The 24355-nt window shown below is 41.0% G+C and overlaps 1 protein-coding gene across 1 annotated transcript in view; it reads left to right on the forward strand.

Moving 5' to 3' along the window:
• CHRDL2 (chordin like 2) overlaps positions 1–19928 on the forward strand; it is a 672596-nt gene extending 652668 nt beyond the window's left edge. Inside the window, exon 11 of the mRNA XM_085623361.1 lies at positions 9475–19928. Within this exon, the coding sequence (XP_085479487.1) occupies positions 9475–9560 (86 nt within the window). The 3' untranslated portion in view covers positions 9561–19928. The remainder of the gene's footprint in view (positions 1–9474) is intronic.
• Positions 19929–24355: the final 4427 nt, after the last annotated feature.

Raw genomic sequence — 24355 nt, forward strand, 5'->3', positions numbered from 1 at the left:
TGTTCCTCTATGTTTGGTGGATATGTGCAGCTTTTTACAATTTTCAGAGGAGTCCCAGAATCTTCCTGACAAGTGTTGAAAGTCACAGTTTGCCAGGAAAGTTTTTTACATTATTTAGTGAATTCCAAGTTCTCAGCACATTTATAGCACCTGAAATTCATTTATTTATGGGATGTTGAGACATCTCCCACATTCAGAATAGGTGGAAAACAAAGCTTTGGCTATTGTGTTTAGCTTTTTAGATCCAGTATATTTGCATATCAAGGGCAAGTAGAAGTATGTGTCACAAGGAGTATATGTGTGTGTGTATGGGGGAGGGTTGAGAGCTTCGTGCAACCTATTGGTTTTCTTTCCAAATTGTATGTGTTGCTTTCCTGGTCTTGAACACATAAGTGCTGGCTGGCTAATAACTGCTACTAACTCTGTGACAGAGGGAACTAACTCCTACCTCTAATATTTATTGGAATGTTAATAGCAGCTTAACCAGGAGTTCTGTCAATAAATACTACTGCAGGCTCCAATCTGAGGCTCTCTCATACAGACGATTGATGCTTAGAGGATCAGGAAGGATAGATGGTGTGACAGAGCCTTGTAGGACCAAATGAGGTACCTGCACATGACCATTGTGGCAGTTTCGCAGCAGGTATAACAGACACGACTTTGTAGGAGATGCCTCTTTCATGGAGCAAGGCTAAAGCTTCTGCAGAACAATAAGCACTGAAATCACTGAAAAAATGAGGAGTTGCCGATGTTAGCGTCATTTGAAGAGAAGGGCGGAAGTACATATAGGTGGCATGCTGCTTATAGTTAGCCCCCTCCCACATCTATCTTTCGTTCTTCCCCTCAAGACAATGTTTCCTCTACCTTTCACCTGCACTTTGCATTTGGCAAAGTGTCTAAACAGCCTTTATCTCCTCCCCACCTCGCCATTCTTCCTCAAGTCCTTTTTCACATAGAATGACATTTCAGGGGGAAAAGGTTTATCAGTGCTCGGGCAATGGAGTGGGTAATCAAAGAACATGCCCCTGAAATTGGTGATCCTTTCAGGACAGCAATGTAGCAAGAATTAGGCCAGAGATTCTTTAGTTATTGTTTACCCAACATCTGCTCCTCCTTTTAAATCCACCTAACAATGATAGGTATTGTGGGGTTTTTAATGCACCAGCCATTTCGCTTATACCTTGTACAGATTCTGTAGTAGGTCTTTGCATTTGAGTGAATAAGACAAGGGAGAAATAGTAAGAAGTAACTGGAGGTTCAGAGCCAGCAACATGATCCAATGTAACTGCTCCTCAGATATGGATGCAGTTTTTTTCAGTGAACGAATATTAATCACTTTCTTGTGTGTGGTTAAAGTGTCAGCAGAGAAAAAATAAAATCAAAACTGGACCAACCATAAAACACAGATAATGGGTTTGAAGGAAAACAGAAACTGTTTTTGACTTGGTATCTGCTGGTATGGGTCTGGTGCTGCCATAGAGCGAGCAAGGGTCTGAATTCTGTAATTCGAGATTTATGCTGAATCAAAACATAACGCCTGTTGCCCATGGACCCTCACAAAGGGCTAGGAGTGGTTGTGTGGGAAATGGTTTTGACCATTTTGATTGTTAATACAGGGGGAAGAGCAGTAACAACTCTGAAGATAGCTTGTGAGGCTAAGGTAGTAATATAATTCTGCACAAAGATTCTTGATTTATCCAAGGTGGAAAAATATGGTTTTATTTAGAGGAGACTATAGAAGACATTTTTTTACCATAAACAAAGGATGAAATATTGCATTGCTCAGATTAAAGTTATGTTTGGTGGGAATGTTTTCTAGAGACCCAACGCTATGTGATGAATTTCTTGGAGTAGAGCCAAGCCTTACTCAGTATGTTTGGTAATGACTTACGACTTCAATATTCAATAGAAAGGGTTCTAGTTCCCTTAGTTTGTCTTTTTAAAACAAATTTACGAACCGATGGTTTTCCCTCGTAACATACTCTTCGAAGCTCGCAATAAAATCCTCCTGGTAAACGAAGTTCGCGATCAAATCCTCTCGGTAAACAAATGTGTAAATAATGTTAAGCGGGGATAAAAGGTGTAAAGTAAGCTGTTTTTGTTTGCCCTGCCCTTCGCAACGCAGGGTATAGATACTTATGTCATTGATTTCTAAGGGCAAAAGGAAGCTGTGAAACAAGCAGTTGCACCTTTACATTATCCGGACACAACCTTGCAGTATTCATGTTATTATTGTGTTCATTGTGTCATCGTTTGATGAGTGTTCATTTTTAGTGCAACTGAAAATATATTGGAGAGTTAGCTTTTTGTAAAAGTTGACATCAAAACTTTAATTAAATAAACCTAAACCTTTGTGAATTTGCCCCAAAGTGACAGAGCCCGATTATGTAGAATTGACCACAGGCTTGATTTAGAGTTTGGCAGATGGAAACTTGATGGACATCAGATCAGCCTCATTACAAGTGCATCACATCCTATGGGACTTGGAAAAGGGCAGAAGGAATATCCGTCATGTTTGTAATGGAGTAACATGGCCGCCAAACTCTAAATCAAGCCCTAAGTGTAAAAGAGTTGGCGATCCAAATACCAGTGCTACACGAGAACTCTTCAGATTAAACTTCTATCCTTTAATAGACAAGATTTCTAAACAAATGAGTGTATTAACTTGATTAATATAGCAGTTCTTCCTCAAAACTTTTTGTTATCAGAGCTGCAACCAAATTATTTGGCATCTTCTCACTTTTGTAACATGAATTCACTTATAACTGAATATGTGAGTACTGAAGGGGGTGCAAGAAAAAAATATAATTTGTGTTGCAGTCTGATTAGTGAAGGATGTGCCTTTCCAAATATGGAACAATATACACTTCAGCTTGAGATGGCTGGTTGTTTCCAATTTAAGTTCTTATTATGTTTGTTCATAATTTATGAGAACTACTTCCAAATGACTATTTACATTTCATAATACAAGAATAAAGCAAATCTAATCTAAACTATTGCAGGAATATTGTCAAATCTACACAATGTATCACATAGCATAACCTTGCCATGGCTTCATGAGGTCAACACTTTAATGAGGAGCACAAACATGCTTTCAGGTATCTTACAGGATTGTTTCAAAGAGTCACAGTCATTGCTAAGTTGAGGAGTCTTATACTGTATATCGTTCTATGGATTCCACGAGTTGGAAAATAGCATTCTGTGGTTTAACTTAATAACATATACCCTTCAGTTAGTCCTCACTAAGTCCTAACAGTAGATGCATCTACTCACTTGACAAATACCACAAATTTCATTTTGAAGTGATGTACTCAAAAAAGGTTCTTTTATAAAAGCCTCTAATTTCTTTATTAGTGTGAAACTCAGTTACAATATCATTAATTACCTGAGTCTGCTCTACTGTTACTCAGCACCTGGAAGTAAATAATTACTTCCCAGGAATATGCCATTTTAAATGTTTCAGCTGATATAGACTATCAGGATATGATAACTCAGCAGTAAAAGAAACCACTTTAAGACAAATTCAGTCGCATTATTCAGAGTAATTACATTACTAGGGTGAACATCTGTGAAAGATGTTTTCATGGCGAGACAGCTTTATAATAAAACGTGTGTGACCACTGTGATGGGAAAAGCCAAGGAAAGTTATAGACCACGCCGGAAAGGCATACAAAGTGCACCTGTACTGCTCTATTGCTGAGTATCCAGAACAACAGCCTTACCCTGAAAAAGTGAGATTAAATAGGGACTTATATTGAAAGAAGTACAAGGACAACATATAGAGTGATTTATCCTACAATAAACGTGGAAGAGGCTAGTGAAATGAATAAATTAAATTCTCCTGCAGGGTGTAACAAGGTTATAAATATAAGAATACAATACACCCTAAAACCTTCTCCAAACAACTGGAATAACAGGAAGTGGTCGTAGAACAACAGAGTGCAGAGAGATTTCTGTTGTCAAAAAATGTTTTTGTCCTGAAAAAGGTGGTGTCTATCAAGTCTCATCCACCGAAACGCTGCGTCGACAACTCTAGAATTTTCTTGTGATTTCTCTGTGTATTAATATGGTGAAACTATGCAGTTAATTGTACATGTTGAATGTGACATTTCGTTGCTTTTATAGTGATATTATATATGGAAATGTATTAATTGTGTTTTTAATACTGATAGTATATAGAGTAGAGATTTACATGAAGAAATTGTATTTATAACACGTATAAAGCCTTGTATGCGTAATTTTAGGATACTACTATAAAGAATTTCATGAATACACTTTCAATACTATAATAAATGAGACATTTTGACATATAATAAAGTTCAGTGTGTGGATATTGGAGTGAGTGGAGTGTGAATACGAGAGTGTTGATTACATCATTCAAACATTCAATACAAGAGGGACTAAAATAAACCAAAGTACACCACAGGTATTCCCTTATGGCAACAAAACATTTTCATTTTTTCAAAAGTAGGTTCAGATCAACAGAATATACACCAATCACATATCCCCATTTCTTATTCAACCACAACACATTAACTTGAGTCAGTGCTCAATGAAGTATGTTCTTCTCCAAAATACTTTTATTGAATATGTTTTGGTGGTTTCATTACAAAAAACACCATTCTTTAAACCAGTCCTATATACGTGGGAAATGTCCCCTCAGCCATAATTTGACAATCCTTCATTTAGCCAACAATAGCCGACCTTTCAACTTTCTGTTTGAGTGCAGGATGTTGGTCACATACACAAGGAACAGAACTAAATGAGAAAAATCTAAAGTTGCTTAGGTGATTCTGGAAATTGCAACCACACCTCTTTCCAAAATCTCATGTTACCAGGGAACTACCATGCTAGATGAAAAAAAATCTGCATCTGGATGCAAACAATGCCCATACTTTGGGTGAACGGTGGGATCAAAGCTATGCAGAAGTACCAAAGTGTAGTGAATTATATTTATAAATTTAATGCATAGAACTTTGTGTCTGTAGTGCTTAGACATGTATTGTCTGTGCACAGCAGTATTGCCAGCATCTCTTCCAAAAATCTGTACTTAGATTGTTCACCCACAATTTATAGGCAGAGTGTTCCACATTCACATTCATCCCTGTTAAAATAGGGTATAGTTTAGAGCCCCTTCAACTTGTGCCTGGGGCTCATATCATGCGTGTAGTGAGACTAGTACGAAATCGTCTGCTCTACAAGAAATGATTGAAAACTGGCCTGCATCACCTGTTGTAGTCTGAAATATGCCAATATTTCCAACACTGTCAAGATCCCATCAACTCAGAATTGCTCCAAGCTCAGAACTACCCCTTCTTTACACAGATAGTCCATATGTATCATACTCCTGAGGGTTAATAATTCAATCATTGCTGTATCTAACATTGAGGGCTGTAGGCTAATCTCAGAGAGTTATAGTGGGGAGTATAATTTTGCATTGCCTGCTTCTCTGACCATCCTCCACATCCCCCTATATGTGCATTTAACAGTCTGAATAAGTGTAGTATAGGTAAGGTATACCATAACGTTTTCTTGGCCTCCTGAACGGCCTGTTTCTCCTCCAGCGGTGATGTCTGGAAATATGGCCAGTATGTTGCCTTGGTATTCCAGATGGCTCTTTTCCCTGGCTCGAAGTAAAGCAACACTACATTCCTGTAGTCATATAATTGGCTGTAATATGCCGTGGGATGTGCCAAGTGGAGGTATACCAGCCAGATGACAGTGTGCTTATTCCATAACTAAAATGGCAGAATACAATGCACTACCAACCAGATTTATCAATAGTGTCTCACAAATGTCTTTGAATTCCCATTGTTACTGGATTCTGGCACATCTACTACTCTGATGTTATTATGGCATGATCTAGGCTCCAAATATTTGTTTTTCATATTGAGAATGTTCATAGCCTTTTCCTTTTTAAGTAAAGATTCATTAGAGGCTGTTTTGACTCTTCGAGGTCAGCTATTCAATGTTCTGTGAAGTCAATCCCTTCAGCAAGTTCTTTCATTTGGTCAAGGCGGATAGAGATACTGTTATCAATAGCTTGAATGTTATTCTTCATTTCTAGAATGATCGCCTACACCTTGCCACTGTTCTTTCCAGCTTCCTCTGTCTGATCCTCTGCACCTTGCATTATCCCTGTGTCCCCTTTTGCCTTGGGGTTTCTTTATCATCAAATGACAATTTACTTTACACTGATCTAGTTTCCTTATTTTGCTAGTAATTTAATGTGGTGTCAGTCTCTTTAGCAAGTGCCTTCATGCTATTAAGTAAGGAATCACTCTCCACCATTTGGCTTCTGCCCTGATTTATAAGGAAGTGGCCCAAGATAATAAGTGTGAATCACCTAGGCCCAGCCTTTCTGAGTACTCACTCAGATCAACTGTCGAGGTGCCCTCTCTCTTAGTCCCTTCGCTGGTGAGGCACATTATTTTCAGTGCATACCAACCTGTGATCAGAGTGATTTCAGCCTAGGCAGTGTCTGCCCACATGCCATCCAAAGAAGGGCCAGCAGAGAGCCCTCACTCTCCGGTTATACCAGTAGCCTAACCATAAAGTGTATTGTGCTCTGACCCCCATAGCCAAGGTCACTCCTTCCGTGAGACTAGCTTGTCACTTGTGTTGCTCCTAGGTTCCGGGAGTACACCTGCCTGCCAATGCAAGCACAAAAGGGCCGGTGGCATCAAGTTTAGAACTGCTGGTGCGAGCAGTGGACTTTTTAGAAATGTGGCAATCCTTCCTGCATAAGTCCCACTGGTTGTTGCCAATCAGGATGGACATAGGGTCCATTGAAGATAATCCAGGCCGCTTATAAGCCCTCTAGCGGAAGTCTGCATGTTGGAACCCCATGCTCTCTTTCAGGGAAACAACGTTTACTACGCAATAGACACAACGCGGTACTTTACAATGCGGTGGTTAAAACGACCGCATTGTTCCTGCACGTGTCATTACAACGCAAGTTGTTTCAACGACTTGCTCTAGGGGGCGTGCAACACCAGGGAATGTGTTGGATTTTAAATCCAACACCTTCCTTGCTGTTGCCCAAACTGGAGTAGAAATAGTCATTAATACTATTCCGAAGTCCAACGCACCCACTAGAGCAAGTTGTTGAAATGACTTGCGATGTAATGACACACGTGGTAACAACGCGGTCGTTGTAACGACTGTGTTGTAAACTACCGCGTTGTAAAAGCACGCATTGTAACGTGCTATATTCTCTTTTTCATCAAAAGCTTAAACGTTTGGCACAGCCAGCCCCAGCGCTCAGATGAGTCCCGGCATGCTGATCCAGTAATCCAATGCCATCCAAGACATCCCACATGGCTTTTGGATGTCAGATGGTGATGTTTAAGCATTGACTGTGTTTGGATTGCTCGTTGTAGGAACACAGCAGCCTTGCACAGCCACCATAATGCAGTGTGGACTGCCGATTGCGGATACACGGCAATCACTTGGCAGAGGAACAGGTTTGTGGTATATGAACTGACGGCGTCATTGGGGGCCCATTGGAGGGCTTGAGAAATTGAAGATTGTGTTTGGCTGGCGGAATCCATTGTTGGTAATATCCTACGAGCACTACAAGTTCCAGGAGGCTTTCGGGACTAATCCATCAGAGGGAGGTATAAAACATCATGACTTTGGTGCTCGTTTCTGCCACCGTTGCACAGCCCGTGAACAAGAAGCATTGAAGCTTTGAAACGTGTAGGGCTATGAGAAAATTCCTGAGGACTCTGCTGGTTCAATCTTAATAAAGATCTTGCGAGTAATGGCTGGGTCTGCCAGTTCTTGAGTGCACTTTGAATGCAGACGCTCTTTTTGGATGATATATATGTGTGTGTGTATATATTTTGGGGGGGAAGTAGATGTGTAGTTTAGTATAGTGAAAGTGTTAAATCCATCCATACATCCTCTGTGCACGTACTTATTAAATAATTTGGCAATATTATGGTCTCGATATTGTGACCCCCTCGATATATTGCCTTTGATATTCCCTACAACAATCGATAAAAAAAAGGAAAACATGGGGAAAAAGTAACAGAAGTCACATTGAAAAGATGAAAACGACAGGATGATTCAGGAAATTTGTATTGTGACTTGTGAGCCTCACCTTTTAAGAAGAAACTCACTCACATTTACATAAGATATTGACCCAGCAACTCCAGTCTCAAGTGTTAAAATGTATTTGTAACTTCGTGTATGGACGCAGTAATTTCAATCCAATCCCCTCGCCTCCTGCTCTTTTCTCCCACTCTCTAAATGTTAACTTTAGAAGGTCCACCGCCGCAGTATGGTCCATCTTCATTCATCTTGATCGTGTTCTAGTATCAGATGCAATTGTACAGTGTCCCCGTTCAGAGTGGCTGACGAAACTCTAGGGCGGAATAAACAGGGGACGAGCTTCCAGTGGTTCAGCCAGTGCAGTAACACCAGGGCCTAGGGCTGGGGAGGGCCCGATGTTTTCTGCACCAGCTGCAGTTCGTTTTAAAAGCTGCATGCTCAGAATCTCAGAATACTCCTCCCTAGTCCACCTTACTACATATTGTATACTATCTTGATCATCTCCTCCCTAGTCCACCTTTCCTATTTCTTCCTTTCCAGGTTTTATGAGTACCTCAACTATTGTATCTTTTGATATCTGTGTTATCTTTTCTATATTTAAAAATCTGAGAAGGTAACATTTAATAGTAATTTATTGTGTGGCCATAATTTGATTTGTTTATACTCCTTTTTAATGTATTGTTTATAAACTGACATGTACTTTTCAATAAACATATACCAAAAAAAAAAAAAAAAGAATCTCTGAATAGTTTTAGTCAGTTTCTCTCTGGGTCTGGCTCTGTGTTGACGGTCTTGGGGTAGCTGGGGGACGAGTCACTGCCACGAAGAGAGAGAGCACAGGTCCTAGGCATTGGCGAACTCAGCATTGAGGAGGTGCACAGGGCTATAATGAGGAAATCTGTACTGAGGAGAAGGAACGGGAGGAAGGAGGTGAGAGGGAGAGAAGCAAAGACAAGTTGTAGGAGCGAAAAGGAAGAGGAGGATTGCGAAGCAAAAGGAAGTAAGGGTAGGACAGGACTATTAAAGGGAGGAGGGAAGGATATAGATAGACGAGAAGTAGGGAAGAGAGGTAAAAGGGAAAGACGAAGAGGAGAGGGTAAAAGAGAGCATGCAGCTGCGAAGACAAGGTAACAAAGAGAGAAAGGAGATAAAAAAGAGTGGTAGTAAAAGGAGAAAACAGAGTGAAAATTACTATGGAGGAGCAAAAGTGAAAGTATGGAGAGAAATAGGAGGGTGGAGACAGCGAAGAATAAGGAACGAAGCAGAATGAGGCACTCAGAGACCTATAAACAGGCACATAGTTAAAATAATGAAACAAAGTGCTTTAAAAAAACACTGTCATAAATAAATAAACCTTGCTTTATAACTTAGGTTAAATTAAATGAACCTAGCTGTCCTCTTTTTTTCTTCCTTTAGGTAACTGGAACGCCTTCAAAGCCCCATCGCCACCCACAGACCTCAAGATGACCGAGAGTCCAGAAAAAGAACCAAAGAACTCGTAACGCATGGAAATAAGAGTGCAAGTTAGAACGAAAAGACGCCTGTGGACTGTCCAAAAAGTTGAAAGGACCAGAAGACAGCTTCAGTGTAGCAAATGGTCCCTGGGTTTCACCCACGAAAATGTGCTAATGTTTATCCAAGATGGCTGCCGGGCTAGTGCAGAAGGCACCATCAGTGATGCTTACAGACTTCCTTACGGAAAGCAATGTAGCTTTGGTTCCCAGATATTTTACTTCATGGCAGTTTTGATAAGATGATTCATAAGTTAAACAGGCTGTGGGCCTTCCTTGCTTCAAAGCTCTGACTTTGTTTTTCAGCCTTTGACTGCTTTTTTGTGTAGGCCAACAAAGCTATCACAAAATGTAAAATTCAATGGCAAACTGGTAGCCACTCTATTTTAAACATGATATATTTTGTGCCGTGGGAATCGCTGAACTCCTCGCGAGAATACCGAATACTGAGTACTGAATGGGATCCGGATAGAGAAACAGGCATTTTGGGCAATGTGAGTATCACAAATACAGGCTTGCAACAGAAATATACAAGAGCCCAGAGTAACACCCCTCCACTCCTTACAAGCACTGCACTCCTGCTCAGAAGTGCTTATACCCACTGTTAGAAAAAATACATGTTTTTTTTAATTCAAAATAATTTTATTGATTTTATAATCGAGGGAATGCATTGCAAATGATTTTAATTAAACGTATAACCAGGAGAAATACCATTATATTTAAAACAGTGGAAACACTTATTCGCACATTAACAGCACATATCACTGCAGCTTCATTTAGTGGGCACCCACCTGGTGAAGACGACCAGATCTGTTGATTTATACCGTGCTTAATTTGTGGAGAAAAAAAGAGTGCCAGGGCCCTTGTCAGGAGGCCACTGCAGCTTGTACCACCCATTGCCCCAGCCAGCTCTGCCAATGACAGTATCAACAGAACTAGCCATCACACTCCTACAAGTGTGTCAATTTAGACTTTTACTACACATTAAAATGACTAATACCTGTTGCTCAAGCTATTCGTATTGCTTTGGGTGACAGGTTTTAGTCGTTTTATTCTATATTGCATTAATACCAACTGTTGTTGTGCTCATCACAAACTTAGGCAAACAGCACCACAGTGTGGCAGGCTGTCAAAAGTGCCGGTGTTGACAAGAAAGTGCTGTTGCAGATCACCGGAAACCACTGGCTCAAATTAAGGACTGGATGATATGCATTGCTAAACTGTGTACTAGTTTTCTTTCATCAAAGAGCCTAGAAGAGTTTAGGTTAATCAGACTACTGCAGCACACTGGGACCATTTTATGTTAAAAAATACAGAGTACCTGGTTACAGAGTAGTTTGGAGCATAACGACGTCTTCATGAGCAACTGGCCATTCACCTAGCAGGGCTGCAGAGCAGCCATTAAAGTTGTGTGTTATGCTAGCCAATCACAAAGTGAGTTAATATTGCTGACACCATTCTCTTTCTGGGTGGGGTACCCCAGTAATTTGTCTCTGGTATTCCTAATAATGTCTCTAGCATTTATATTGACATATTGAAGATTGCCTACTTTGATGGAGTCAGGCGAAATTAGTTACGTGAGCAAAATGTTGCCGAACGTTGCTTAAGTCCGGCAACCTCTGACCTAGGGCACATATTTCCAGATGTGGAACCAAGTGTATGAATATAAGGGCTTAATTTCACTTGGTGGATACCCCGTCCAGCTTATTAAATGAGAGGTAATGCACTTGTAAATAGGGGACAGGATATCTGTGATGGAGTAACCCATATGCCAAACTCTAACTCAGGCCCTAACTATTACATGACTTGCATATAATATGCTGTGATGGATGCCTCATATGTTAAAGACTTTACCTGCCAAGGCTAATTGAGTTTTAATCTTGTGTGAACATTTTCAGCACATTTCGTTCTGGATCGAAGAAACTGTAAAAAACAAAACGGATATTTAGAGCCTGTGTGGTAATTCGTTAATGTAGGAGAGCCCGCCAATGTTTGTGAGGACTCCATAAGGCCCATTGTGTGAATGCAGAGTTGAAGCCTGCGCAGTGTTCAGAACATCAGCCCAGACAGACCTGGAAATGACTTTACCATTGTGTGTTATCACTGATGTAAGCATAAAGGCTCTGATGCAACGCACTTGCTATGCGCAACCCAGGAAGTGGTATATACCCACTGCACCAAGCATATTGCACCCATTGGTGTGGGCGCTAAGAGTCTCACGTACTTCCAAGGCACTCAACACAGGGGATCCCTTAACCCTTCAAAGGCAGATCAGTGGTACCCCTGGAGGCGTTGGCATTGAATGCCTTGTCACAGCATATAATCCTATGAACCTAGGCCTCCTGCATGCTCCTCAGGACTCAGGGGCCATCTTCACAGAAGAATGGAGCAACTCCTGAACTGTTTCGTCGTGCTTCCATACTGCCATTTCTGCAATGTCTACATCGACTCGATAAGTTAGCAGATGCATTCCAGACAACATTGTGGATTTTGTTAATTGAGAGCACAGCCCTGTATAAACTGTGTGCATCTAATGCAGGTTCGCATCAGCACAAACTGAGGCCATACTCCCAGTTAGTTGTCAGGCCCCTGATGTGTTCTGCAGGTCACATATTTAAATACAAGCAAGGTCAACATAGTCTTTCAGCACACCAGAAAGAAGAAGAATAGAGCTAAATGTATCTGGCGGCACCAATTTGGGAGAGATATGGCATTGGGATTTGCACGTCCCCCACTCACAGTTCTTGGCGTACCCATGCTTAAACTCATACGAGTACAAGTGGGCTACAACCACCTTTGTGGGAGCAAGGTTTTTTTTGTTTGGGGACAGGAACTTAGGTCCTTATTGCAAGTTCGGCAGTCCATTGTGGCGGTCCCTGGAGATCTAGACTGGTGGTTCACCTGCCATATTATGACTACGGCTGTGGGAACGCCACAGGACCATTGCAACCACCGGGGATCCCTGATCTCGCTGCAGTGACGCAGTGGTGTGAAGCTGTGATCTGGTGGCGGTGGTAAGCATATTATGAGTTTCCCCACTGCAACCCTTTTCATGGCGTTAAGCCTGCCATGAAAAGGGTGGCGGTGAAGAGACTAAGGGGGTCCTAGAGGGCTTCATGTTGCCTCTGTGCACGTGGGTGCATGCAGGGGAGCACATGTTGTACCCCCTGTATTTTTTCACCCCCTGTTACTGCATGGACATTGTGCATTTTTGTCCATGCAGGAACTGGCTATGGTGCTCTAAAGGCAGTGCCTTTCTAAGGCTTTCTTATGAGCCTTAGGAAGGCATCACAGGGGGGCAGCATTACAACTCATAATCTGACGGGCGGGCAGACTGACTACGGGTTTGTCTGCCCGATCTAAGACAGCCAAACTTGTATCCTGGCCCTTAGACTTTCACCCTCCAGTGCTCCATAAATTGAGAACAAATAAAAAGGGCATACGTGACTCCTGTTATTTTAAGCATGTGGCAAGTTGCAAAGCAATTGCATTCAGAGCTAGTAATAAACATGTCATTATAAGAACATTGGAATGTTGGGTGCTCCATTGAAGTCAATGGTCTGTATGGGCCATCAGCTCTAACATTCCAATGCTTGTCTTTCTTCTTCTCTCTTTTTAATTTAGAACATTCTCCCCTCAGCAGCTGCAATGGTCTACTAACATTATAGCACATCTACCTTGGACTATAAGGATTTTTAAAGGCTGTCTCCCTTGTTATAGGTTTGTGCTTGGCAGCTTGGGCCTATAAGCAGCCCTCAGCAGTGTGTTGTACTGCTGCAGTATTGTCTAAGTGTTGACTTTCACTTGAAAAAAGTTGAGTCTGCGAATTTCACAGTTCATGTCATAAGCTTTTCTAACTTCCTGCAGATTTACAATGTTTCAAACTTGTCTGACATGAATAATCACAGCTCTTACCAGATAAACCTGGGGTAGGAATAAGTAATTTTGAATTCAAATACAAGAGATTTATTGTTACACCATAGTCAGAAATAAGTAGCCAATGCAGTCTGTTGCCATGCCTCCTATTCTCGCAAAACATTGGACAAGTAGGTGTGCATTGCCTGGAATATCCAAGAGTGCACATCCAAAATCTAGACAAGCCTATATCAGAGACTACTAGCCCAGAAGACAAGCAATTAGATTAGATATTTTATAAGTGCACAGTATCTGCAGTGTGGAATTTTAGCACAATACTGAAGTTTTAATATCGACCTGCACATATATCGACTCCACAATATTGAATACCAACATATCTTCAAGGTAAGTAGATGTGGAAATAAGAATGTATACTTCCCTTCATATGGTTAAGTTGATGGCATGTTGGTAGATGATATTCTAGAGTTGATAAATATGCTGGTCAACATTATTGGCGCTGATATTGTGACATGCAATCCTGCCATGGATACCCTCCACCAGCAGAGGAGGCTGCATTAGTGCTAGGCCAAGGACACTAGTGGGGACTGCAAAACTGCACGTGGGATTCCACCTCAAAAGGGTCTCCTGAGTTTCCTGGGAAACTAGTTTTTACTTACATTTCCATTTTTTATGCACCAATCAATTCAAGCTCAGTTCTATGCACTCTCACTTTGTGGGGCAGATGAGGGCTCCGAAGATCTAAGGGGCATATTATCAAGCACAGCGTTAAAATGTAATGGGCTTGATAATATGCCCTTGAGAATTCCAATAGAAGCTTATGTGCTGGTGTGAACCTGGGCTTCTATGGGAATTCTCTGCGGCATATTATCAAGCCCATTATCGCCGCTTTAGCGGCAGTTTTCTGCCACTAAAGCGGCGATAATTTTAACGCCGTTTCTTGATAATATGCCCCTAAGAGAAATGGTTTTTGAGTCACAATCCCATAATTCCACATGAAAACAGTGTGTATCTCATCATTTAAAACTGACTGGTGATTCACAATGCCACTCTGGCATTGGGAGGTGTCCCTTATGAATGAAGGGACTCTGCAAACATGCAGTGTGTTCTATATGTGTACACTCCAATGTGTGCAAGAGTGACAAGTGTTTCCTTGAAAGTGCCAGAGGAGTGATTCAAACACATTTAGTGCAGCTTTTCTAACTATGTATTGTTACAGAAGACAGAACTGGGCCAGAAAATTTAGGGTTTGCCTGAGAGACTTTAATTTGGCGCACACTCATAAATCTCTGCCATACTTGGACATAGGTCTGTGGCCATTATGTAAATTGGGTCATATGTTTTGCCCAGGATCACACAACATGTTCAAGTGAGAAATGTGGGAACTGAACACAGGCAGCCTACTTTCAAATATGGAACCTTACCCAATAAAACACATTCCGTCACATATGCCTTTTCAGCCCTCTTTATAATTCTCTCTGTTAATATCACCTTATTTTGAAATAATTGTGTCAACAACCTGTTTCCCACCTGGGTGTGAATATTCCTTTGCAGATCTTATGCCTTTGTACCATCTATGCTGACAATGGCAGGTAAGAAAATGTTGCTTTGGGGTAATTTTAAATTATCTAGAGGTGACCTTTATGATTACATTGATATTCAATTTCATAACAACTGTACCCAGCAAGATCTCTGGCAAGTTGTACTTCTCTTTCACAGCTCTTTCATTATTCAGTGAAAACCAACTCATTCAACGTTTTAAAGCCTGGCTCAAAGCAGCCCTCAATATGTTAACGTATCTATAGTTCCACAATTTGAACCCCTCCTTAAGTCACTGATGAATTGAAGGCATTTTTATTTTATTTATTTTTAGTTTTGTGATTTTATATAGAGCAGACATGGCCCAATGGCATCAGAGTGCTTTACATGATTACAGTTGCCAATAGACATTGCAAGAATATATTTGAGATACAGCAAAGGATAGGAGAAAAACAGACATTCAAGAGTGTGTGGGAGATCACAGATTTAGCCCAAGTGTCTTTCAAGGAGAAGAGTCTTAAGTTTCTTTTTAAAGGTAGCAGGGCATAGGGTCATACGGCTGGACTAGGGAGGGCGCTCCATATTCTTGTGGCGGTTCCTGAGAATGATTGGTTCATGTATCGTTCTCGTTTGAAGGTGGGAGGCTACGAAAGGCAAGATTGTGTTTCTTAAACCCCGTTTTTCACCCTAGATTTTCAGTTTTCCAGTTAGGTAGCTGGGTGAAGAGGAATGCAGGGCCTTGTGTGATTCAGGCAGTTTTAAATTGAAATCTCGCCTCAGTGCGCAACCATTGATGTGATGTCGTCACATTTCTTGTGTCCAGTAAGCAAGCAGGCCGCTGGATGTAGAACTGCTCTGAGCGGAGCTAAGTGTGCTTTGGGGATGGCTGAGAGGAGTGAGTTCCCGTGGTCTAGTCTGGAGAAAACCACCACCTGAACAACTGATTTCAAGTCCTGCTCCGCAATGAGCTGCCTGATCTCCCAAAGCTGCCTTAGTTGGTACTGGGTGCTCCTGGTCATGGCCAATATTTGACTGTAGAGGTTGAGCCGACTGTGAGGATGAAGCCAAGCGACTTGGCTTTCGGCTCAATAGTGGGTTGGCACTCCTAGGCATAAAGGGATTTTATCCATTCTTGTAGAGGTAGGTTGGATTTCTTCTGAGATATAAGATGGAATTCTTTTTTCGCAGGGTTCATTTTAAGGTGATGAGTTGACATCCATGTTTGAATTTTTGCCAAGTTTTAGGAGAGAAGACTACTGTGTCTGGGAATGGGACCTTCAGGTATATCAGGTATTGTAAGCATACTGGAGAAAGATAATCCCAGAGCTCTTGAGGTTCTCACAAAGTGGATGAAAATAGAGGTTAGATAGGCTTTGTGAAAGGATCAAGCCTTGAGGGACCACGCGCTGCAGCCTGATTTGATGAGAGACAGAGCTCCCAATTTTCACTGCTTGTCAACGGTTTGCCTGATAGGAAGTAAACCAGTGAAGAATTACACTTTGGATACCCTTTCGACTCCTCTGGACGCTGATCAAAGTGTGGTTGTTGACTGAGAATTTGAGGAGAACAAGAAGTCATGAGTTTTTCAGTGTCATCCGTAATCTGCAGAATGGAGGTCTCCGGGCTGTAACCCTGTCTGAAGCCAAACTGGAGAGTATCTGGAAGGTTATTTTCATGATTGTAAGATAAAAATTGAAAGGCTACACAGCTCTCTAACAGTTTACCTAAAAAGGGAAGGGTAGAAACTGATGGAAGTTGTTTAGGTCATCAGGGTTCAGTGATAATTTTTTAAAAGAGGGTAGATTTGGCAAACCTTTAGACAGTCTGGGTTACTGCCTTGTTCAAGGGAGAGTTGGCCAGGGTGGGCCAAATAGGAAGGAGCTGTTTGGTGAGATCTTTACACACAGAACAAGGGATATCATCAGAAATGTGGTTTGATGTGCTCAACTTTGTTATGGTCTACAGCAGCTCTGACTCTGAAACTGGGATAAAAGGGACAGTTAAATTATCCTCTGCTGTATTGTCAGAACAATTTGAAACATGAAGAAACTATGTGTAATTGGGAACCAATTGGAACAAATATCAAAGCATGCATTACGCAGCCTTTATTATACAGTACCAAAACCCATCTGCAGAGCGGAACAGCACACAATTAGAAATTACATAAAGAGCTAAGGAGCCGTACATGAATTCTTGAGTCTGCAAATTTCATTTTCCAACAAATCCCATATCTTGCACTAATGGTCTGTCCTCTGCCTGTTCCGTAAAGACTGAGAATCTGAGGTTCGCTAAAAACCATTTTGCACAGCATTTGGAGGCCTTCAGTGCTCCCTTCCGATCTCACCAGGGGTCAAAATATGAAATCAGCAAACTCCTAGAAAACGTTTTATCCATCATGAATCTCAGCAGATCATCATGTGACTTGCGTATAAAGAATTTCAGATGAATCCTAATGGGAAGTCAGTGTGCCCTGGTCTGAAAGCTTCCATTATGTCTTGTTCTGTTGAGCCTGGAAGTACAACACAAGTGTTTTAGAGAGTACTTATTTGGCCTGGAAAAATTGAGGGTCTCATGCCTGACAGAAACAAATCTGGAATTGACTGTAGTTCTGACATTTGCATTATGTCATTTATGAGCTGAAAAATCTGTAGTTTCCACATCCAATTTATTGAGAAGGGCCCAGATGTACTAAAGGTTTTTGCAGTCACAAATCCTGCGATTCACACAATCCTAGGGTTTCGACCGCTAAAATCCTTTTACATAAATACTAACTGCATTTTGTGGGTTGGAAAAGTGGTAATGAATAGTAAAATGTTGTTTCTGACCCATGCTGACTCATGATTTGGAAGGGGCATGCAAGGAGTGTTCCTTCCAAATCTCGAGTTATGTATCAGTGGTTTGTTACCACAATTCCAGTCGCAAACTATTGATCAGTTACCGTCTACCAAGCTGAGGTGGCAATTGACACACAAACGGGTGGCAAGGGACCGCTGCCTACTCTCACTGAAGTTTTCCCAAAATATATTTTTTTAAACCACCCAGGGTTCCTTTACGGAATATGTGCTGCTTCAAAATGTGGAATGTAGTCATATGGATGGTGGTGTGCAGTCCCTTGCCAGCCACCAGCCCTGGAATTGTGGCCAATTGCAAATTGTGACCTTCCTAATAAATATTAATCAGGCAGGTCATTCTGCAACCCCAGCGATTCCGTCGAGAACTGACCTCAAATACGGGTTGCAAAAAGTCATTGCGCAGTCTATGAGCGCTTTTTTTGTGACAAGGCGGCAACTACATCTTGCCCAGAATTCCTTGACGATCTAAATTATGGATAATACCCTAGATATTTATCTTGCCAACATAAACACAGAATAGGAGTAGTTGTTTCCATGCCACAATCGGACAATGTGACCTTTGTTTATATAAACAACAGCCATATTAAGATTTATTTTCCTACAAATTACTTAGGGGCATATTATCAAGCACGGCGTTAAACTTATTGCTGCTTTAGCGGCAGAAAACTGCTGCTAAAGTGGCGATAATGGACTTGATAATATGTACTTGAGAATTCCCATAGAAGCCCATGTTGACACCAGAACATGGGCTTCTATTGGAATTCTCAAGGGCATATTATCAAGCCCATTATCGCCGCTCTAGCTGCAGTTTTCTGCCGCTAAAGCGGCGATATGTTTAATGCCGTTTCTTGATAATATGCCCCTTAGTAGGTTCTAGGTCATATTGTCCAAATTCCAAATAGTTACAGAATTTGCTATGCCAGCCTCATATCTACGGTATACTGTCCTATAGAGTCAGACGTGAAGGAAGTCATCTCACTGTGCTTGCTAAACATTTACACCTATGAGCTGTGAACAGTTGAAAGTATATCGTGGTAACATTGGAGAATGTATTAATTTCTTTTTTTTACATACCATTTATTTATTTTGCATGTATCTATTTTAATTCAATTTAATAAAGTATTTTAACGATATTTTGTCACTTGTGAATCACATTTGTTACCGAGACCTTGTTTCCAGCTTCTCTGAATGATGGCATACATAAACCAATTGTCTAATAAATTTAAGACATTGCACAAACACCATGGCCTGTTTCCGAGTTGGCTAGATTAGGGATGGGAATACAGAGATTTAAGGTGGGGTATTGTGGCAAGTACCACACCGACGTCCAGATAATCGAGTTTTTGTCCCACGAATGGGACAATAACAGGTGGGCCCAAATATACTACCAGGCTCAAATCCACGTGGGCTCTACATTCTGTGGACAAACCCTCTCCCAGCTGTGGGCACAAAAAGAGTGTCAACATTTTTAAGCAAATCAGCCTTACCTTTCCTATCGAATTAGGTCAGAAAATGAGCAACAACAAAAAAAAACATTTTCAATACTTGCAGTTTTCTGGCGTGATTGCAGTGAATCAATTGTAACTTTGATGTGCACAAATATGTTCAGACTTGTTTATAAACATGATGAACATATGACTAGAGGGCAATCAGAACTTTTGATCCTGCTTATGACACTCCTTTGGGAAAACACACTGATGTAAAGTAGGTTAAAACTGCGCATACATAAATCACACATGCAAAATGTCCACATTTCCAGGAGTGACTCAGACTTGTGAAAACCTTTGAAAATCGGCCATGTGAGTAATGGTACCAGTATGATCGATTTTGAATAAATGTAAACAGGGCAAAGTATGTGTTTTTAAAAACTGACTTTTTAAATATTTCGTATAACTTCAGGTTTCTGAAATTGTTTCCTTCTACTACCTCCAAAACTGATGGAGTCCAAAAAATATACATTTAAAGTATGCTGTCGTAGTATACTGCTACCTTCGCAAAGACCTATAATTTCTCATTTTTCAACCTGTGTAAATGCCAGCAGTTATTTAATGAAAAGGGTTGGAGAAGCTCTGAATAATTAAAATGAGACAAAGCCCTTTTTGTCTGTAGTCTATTTTTGTCAAATAATTGTGTGTGAATAATGCACACGAAAGCAAAGTATGATAAATGACTGGAAAGAACAAGTATATGTGATAAAATGCCTGTAGCTATAAACATATTTTAGCAATGTAAACCGTGTTCTCTCTGTATGTTCTACATCCCGTGCCAACCCCACCAGGGCCAGAATGGGAACCCAAAGCAGCCCTGGCAATTTTTTTCAGGCCAGCCCCTGTACAGTGTGTTGCGAGCGAGTGCAGCGAGTGAGCCTGACCACTGCTAGGGGATTGGTGGGTTCTCCCACCAAGAAAAGGATGGAGAAAGAAAGGCCAAACTGGTGCATTTTACAACACATTTGTTATTGTATATTTAATTGTATTAACTTTCAAAGCATAATAAAGGATGACCTTAAAGAGCACCAGGATAACCCAAAATACGTACCCATAGACATTCTTACTGAGAGCAACAAAAATAGACACAAGAGAGTAGTGAATCAGAGAACACAAAGTGAATGCCAAACTAGTCCCTGTACAATGCGCACCAAAGCCTGTAAGCGTGGAAATGTCACACATAGTATCCAGGCTAGAAAGCATGGAAATGTCACACATAAGCACCCAGGCCAGAAACGGTGGCAATGACACACAAAGCTCCAAGGCCAAGAAGTGTGGAGATGTCACACATAAGTGCCCAGGCCTGAAAGCGTGGAAATGTCACACATCTGCACCCAGGCCACAAACTGTGGAAATGTTACACATAAACACCCAGGCCAGTAAGCGTGGAAATGTCACACATAAGCACCCAGGCCAGAAATTTTAAAACAAAAAAGTAAAGGCATCATTCTTTGCCCATTAACCCTTTGAACTCTACCCTGATTATTTTGGGGGTGCCGCAGCGGCCTCTGCACCCTTACTGCCAGCACCTATGACCCAGGCCTGAAAGCATGGAAATGGCACACATTAAGGTTGGACAATGCAAACTTAGCAGCTATGGTCATGCGCACCACCAGTCCGCTCGGCTTGTATCGCCCTCTATCCTCATGGATCGACACTAGAGAAAGCCCCACAAAGTCTCCCTCAAGTCTGTCTGTCACTGCACAGGAGCCTGGAGAAAGATGAAACACAGTGTCGGTCCACAATTTGAGGAGGCACGAATTTGCATATTATTTAATGCTTATGCGCTGTACTACATGGAGCATAAGCATGAAATATTATGCAAATGCCTGCCAAGGTGACAGCAGGGAAAGGAAGCATGGGAACAGGGAAGACAAACCAGCACCGGCCCCTACCCTTCCAGCCTCCAGGAGATAGCCCGATGCCCGGCATCACCAGTCCAGCCCTGAACCCCACCAATTTAGGTAACAGACTATGGGGCATATTTACATGAAAATGGCACAGCGCAGTGCCAAAGGCAATTGTGTTGCGCTGAGATGCGTCATTTTCAAAACACAGGGATACCCCATATTAAGAAGGATATGGTGTATCCCTGTGCTCACCCCTGCGCTGGTGCTAAAAAAGCTACCTAGCGTAAACGCCGGCACCCTTGCACCACGGTGCAAGGGTGCCTGCATTGCAGGGATGATTGTGTTTGTGCAGGAAGGGACACCTTGCACACACACAATCATTAATGGTATTTTGCTCCTTCACTGTGTGCTGCAGAATGCCACACACATATAAAGAACAAAAAACGAGGAGAAATAAAAGTATTCCTCCTTGTTGCACTGCATTAACGCCTCCTTTTGAAAGGCGTTAGTTCCTTGTAAATCTGGAGCAGTATAAAAAAGCCATGGGTGATGCTGGGAACGTCCACAGTATACCCCTTTGCTGCAAAAAACTGCATTGCAGAGGGTCATATTTACAAGGCTGTGTTAAGCCACGCAAAGTGGCTTAGCGCGGCCTTGTAAATATGGGCTTGCATAGAGTACCACCAAAGTGTCAAAAAAAGTGTTGCTCTGGTGGTGATAGGGGCTTGTAAATATGCCTGTACATTTTTGGTGTGGTTCCTACCGCTTTTTAACGACAGCGTGAAAGAGCAGATTCTGGGTCTGGTTCTGAAAGATAAAACCTTGGAGGTGGGAGGTTTCTTTTATATCATAAGATCCAACATTTGCAGGGCTACGGAACAAAGGAGTGGGAGCTGGGGCAACGGATGGATGCAGAAAGTGGGGGCAAGGTACTGCTGAGGTTTCCTGCAATGTATCATATAAGGAGGGTATAGAAAGCAGATGAGCTTATTAAAAGTATCTAGGCCTCAGGTAAGTGGATGTGCAGGCAAGTAAAGGGATGGGGGTAATTGTGGGGAAGTTAGTTTTCACAGATAGATAATAAAAATGTCCCCTGAGGGCCTGGGATCCATAGGCATATTTGATGCAACAGAAAATTGAGGGGGTTCCCCAGGGAGGGTCATTTGGGGAGTGTGTGGGGAAAAAACTAAAAGTAGTCCTCATTTGCCACTGACAACAGACAAGATTCAGGCCTGCTGAAAGCTTAAACAGGAAAGGGGTAGGAAGGGTGGGAAGAGTGGAGCATGATAAAACATTGATAGGGAGTATTACAAAAGAATTTAAAATAACCTCATGGAATGTCATTGGCCTCCGCATTAAAAGAAAGCAAAGTTCAATTAGTCAGTATCTTCAAGAGAGTGAAGCTCAGTTATTGATACTTCAAAAAACACAATTGATACTCTCAGAACTTAAGACATTTGTTTAGTAAACTAAAGGACATATTTACAAGCCCCCATCGCCACCACAGCGTCACTTTTCTTGATGTTGTGGTGGCGATAGGGGCTATGCCTTAATCAGAAGGCGGCGTTAAACCACATAACGTGGCTTAAAGCTGCATTGAGAATAATACAAATGAAGGGAAAGACCCAATATACCCTTGAGGGCTTGGGCAGACAAATTAGAAGGTCAAAGTGCCAACAAGGGTTTTTGTTTCAAACAAACTATATAGTTGTATAATTCAAAAGAAATTAATTGGCAGGTGTATTTCAAATTTAACACCAATCAAAGATATCAATTGACTGATTCAATCGTTAAATATAAATAGCGCACACACGGGAAATCTTTTTGTGAAATAACCACAAATGTTTTTATGTATAAATCAAGTTAAAAGGAGTACAGGTAAACCATTGGTCAAGCAATAAATCATGAAAAAAGGGGTCAAATCATATCCACATTTCATGAAAAAACATCTATTCCAATATATTAAAAAGAGATATATCTCATTCTTGAGAAAATAATCAGCTGTAAATAACAGATATTGTGGAAGTAGATGATGGAGTCGACGTTTCGGTCTTGGGTGGCATCAATCCGTCAGACCATCTTCAGGACAATTATTATTGCAAACAAAAGACCCCTATGTGAACATAATACAATCAGTTACAACAATGTCAGCATAATTGTACCATCTATATTTAATGCAAACATAATTTAAACAACCCGTGTGTGAGGAACAATCCTTTTGATTTTTTTCTTTTTAATCTTATGACCCTGTACCATCAAAACTCGCTACAGGGTACTTATTATTTATATGTTTGAGATAAAAAGTTATTTAAAAATTATGAATCAGACATATGTTCTGACGTTGGGGAAGACATGCTTACTTCATAGATTATAGATGTCATACGATACTTTTTTATCGTGGTATGAACGTTTCTTGTTGCTGCTGTAACCAAAACAAATACACAGCATATAGTAAAATCTGTCCCATATGGATCATTTATATTTATCTGAAGAATGTCTGATAATTGAAGCAAATTCTACCAGATATTCTTTCAATTTTCTGACAGCATAGGTATACAGAGAGGAGAATCCTTCCTCGTTTATTTTCAAAACTGCATAACAAAGCAAAAATACAACATCATTAATATGTGTGAAATATCTCAAAATGAATGAGCCATTTCTTTCTACATGAGTGCAGCGTTAGCAGGCAACAATTAAATATTAATGGAAAGGCAAATAATAACCAACTTCAATATGATACTTATTTGTGAAGCAAGGTCATGTTTCTCAAAAGCCTCGTGTAACCAAAGTACTGCATGTACTATTGGTAAAGCACACTCGATATCATAATGTGACATTTCAGCAGTGAAGATCACTGCTGGTAGTAACTCAAATCACATAGAGTATGAACAAAATATATTCACGTATACGATCGATGAAGGCCAGGTAGGGGCCAAACGACTTAGGGGCATATGCATCAACATTAGCATTTGCGATTCCTTATTAGCGAAAAATAAGGAATCGCTAATAAGGAATAGCAAAAGGCTATGCATGTAGGAATCGCTATTCAAATAGCGATTCCTTAACATTCCTTATTACCGAATCGGTAATACCGAATCGGTAATAAGGAATACCTACCCATTCATTCCTATGGGCTTGGAGGCCCATAGGAATGAATGTAAAGCCATTCTGTATTAGCGATTCGG

The sequence above is a fragment of the Triturus cristatus genome, chromosome 8 (assembly GCF_964204655.1).
Source record: "Triturus cristatus chromosome 8, aTriCri1.1, whole genome shotgun sequence".
Lineage (NCBI taxonomy): Eukaryota > Metazoa > Chordata > Amphibia > Caudata > Salamandridae > Triturus > Triturus cristatus.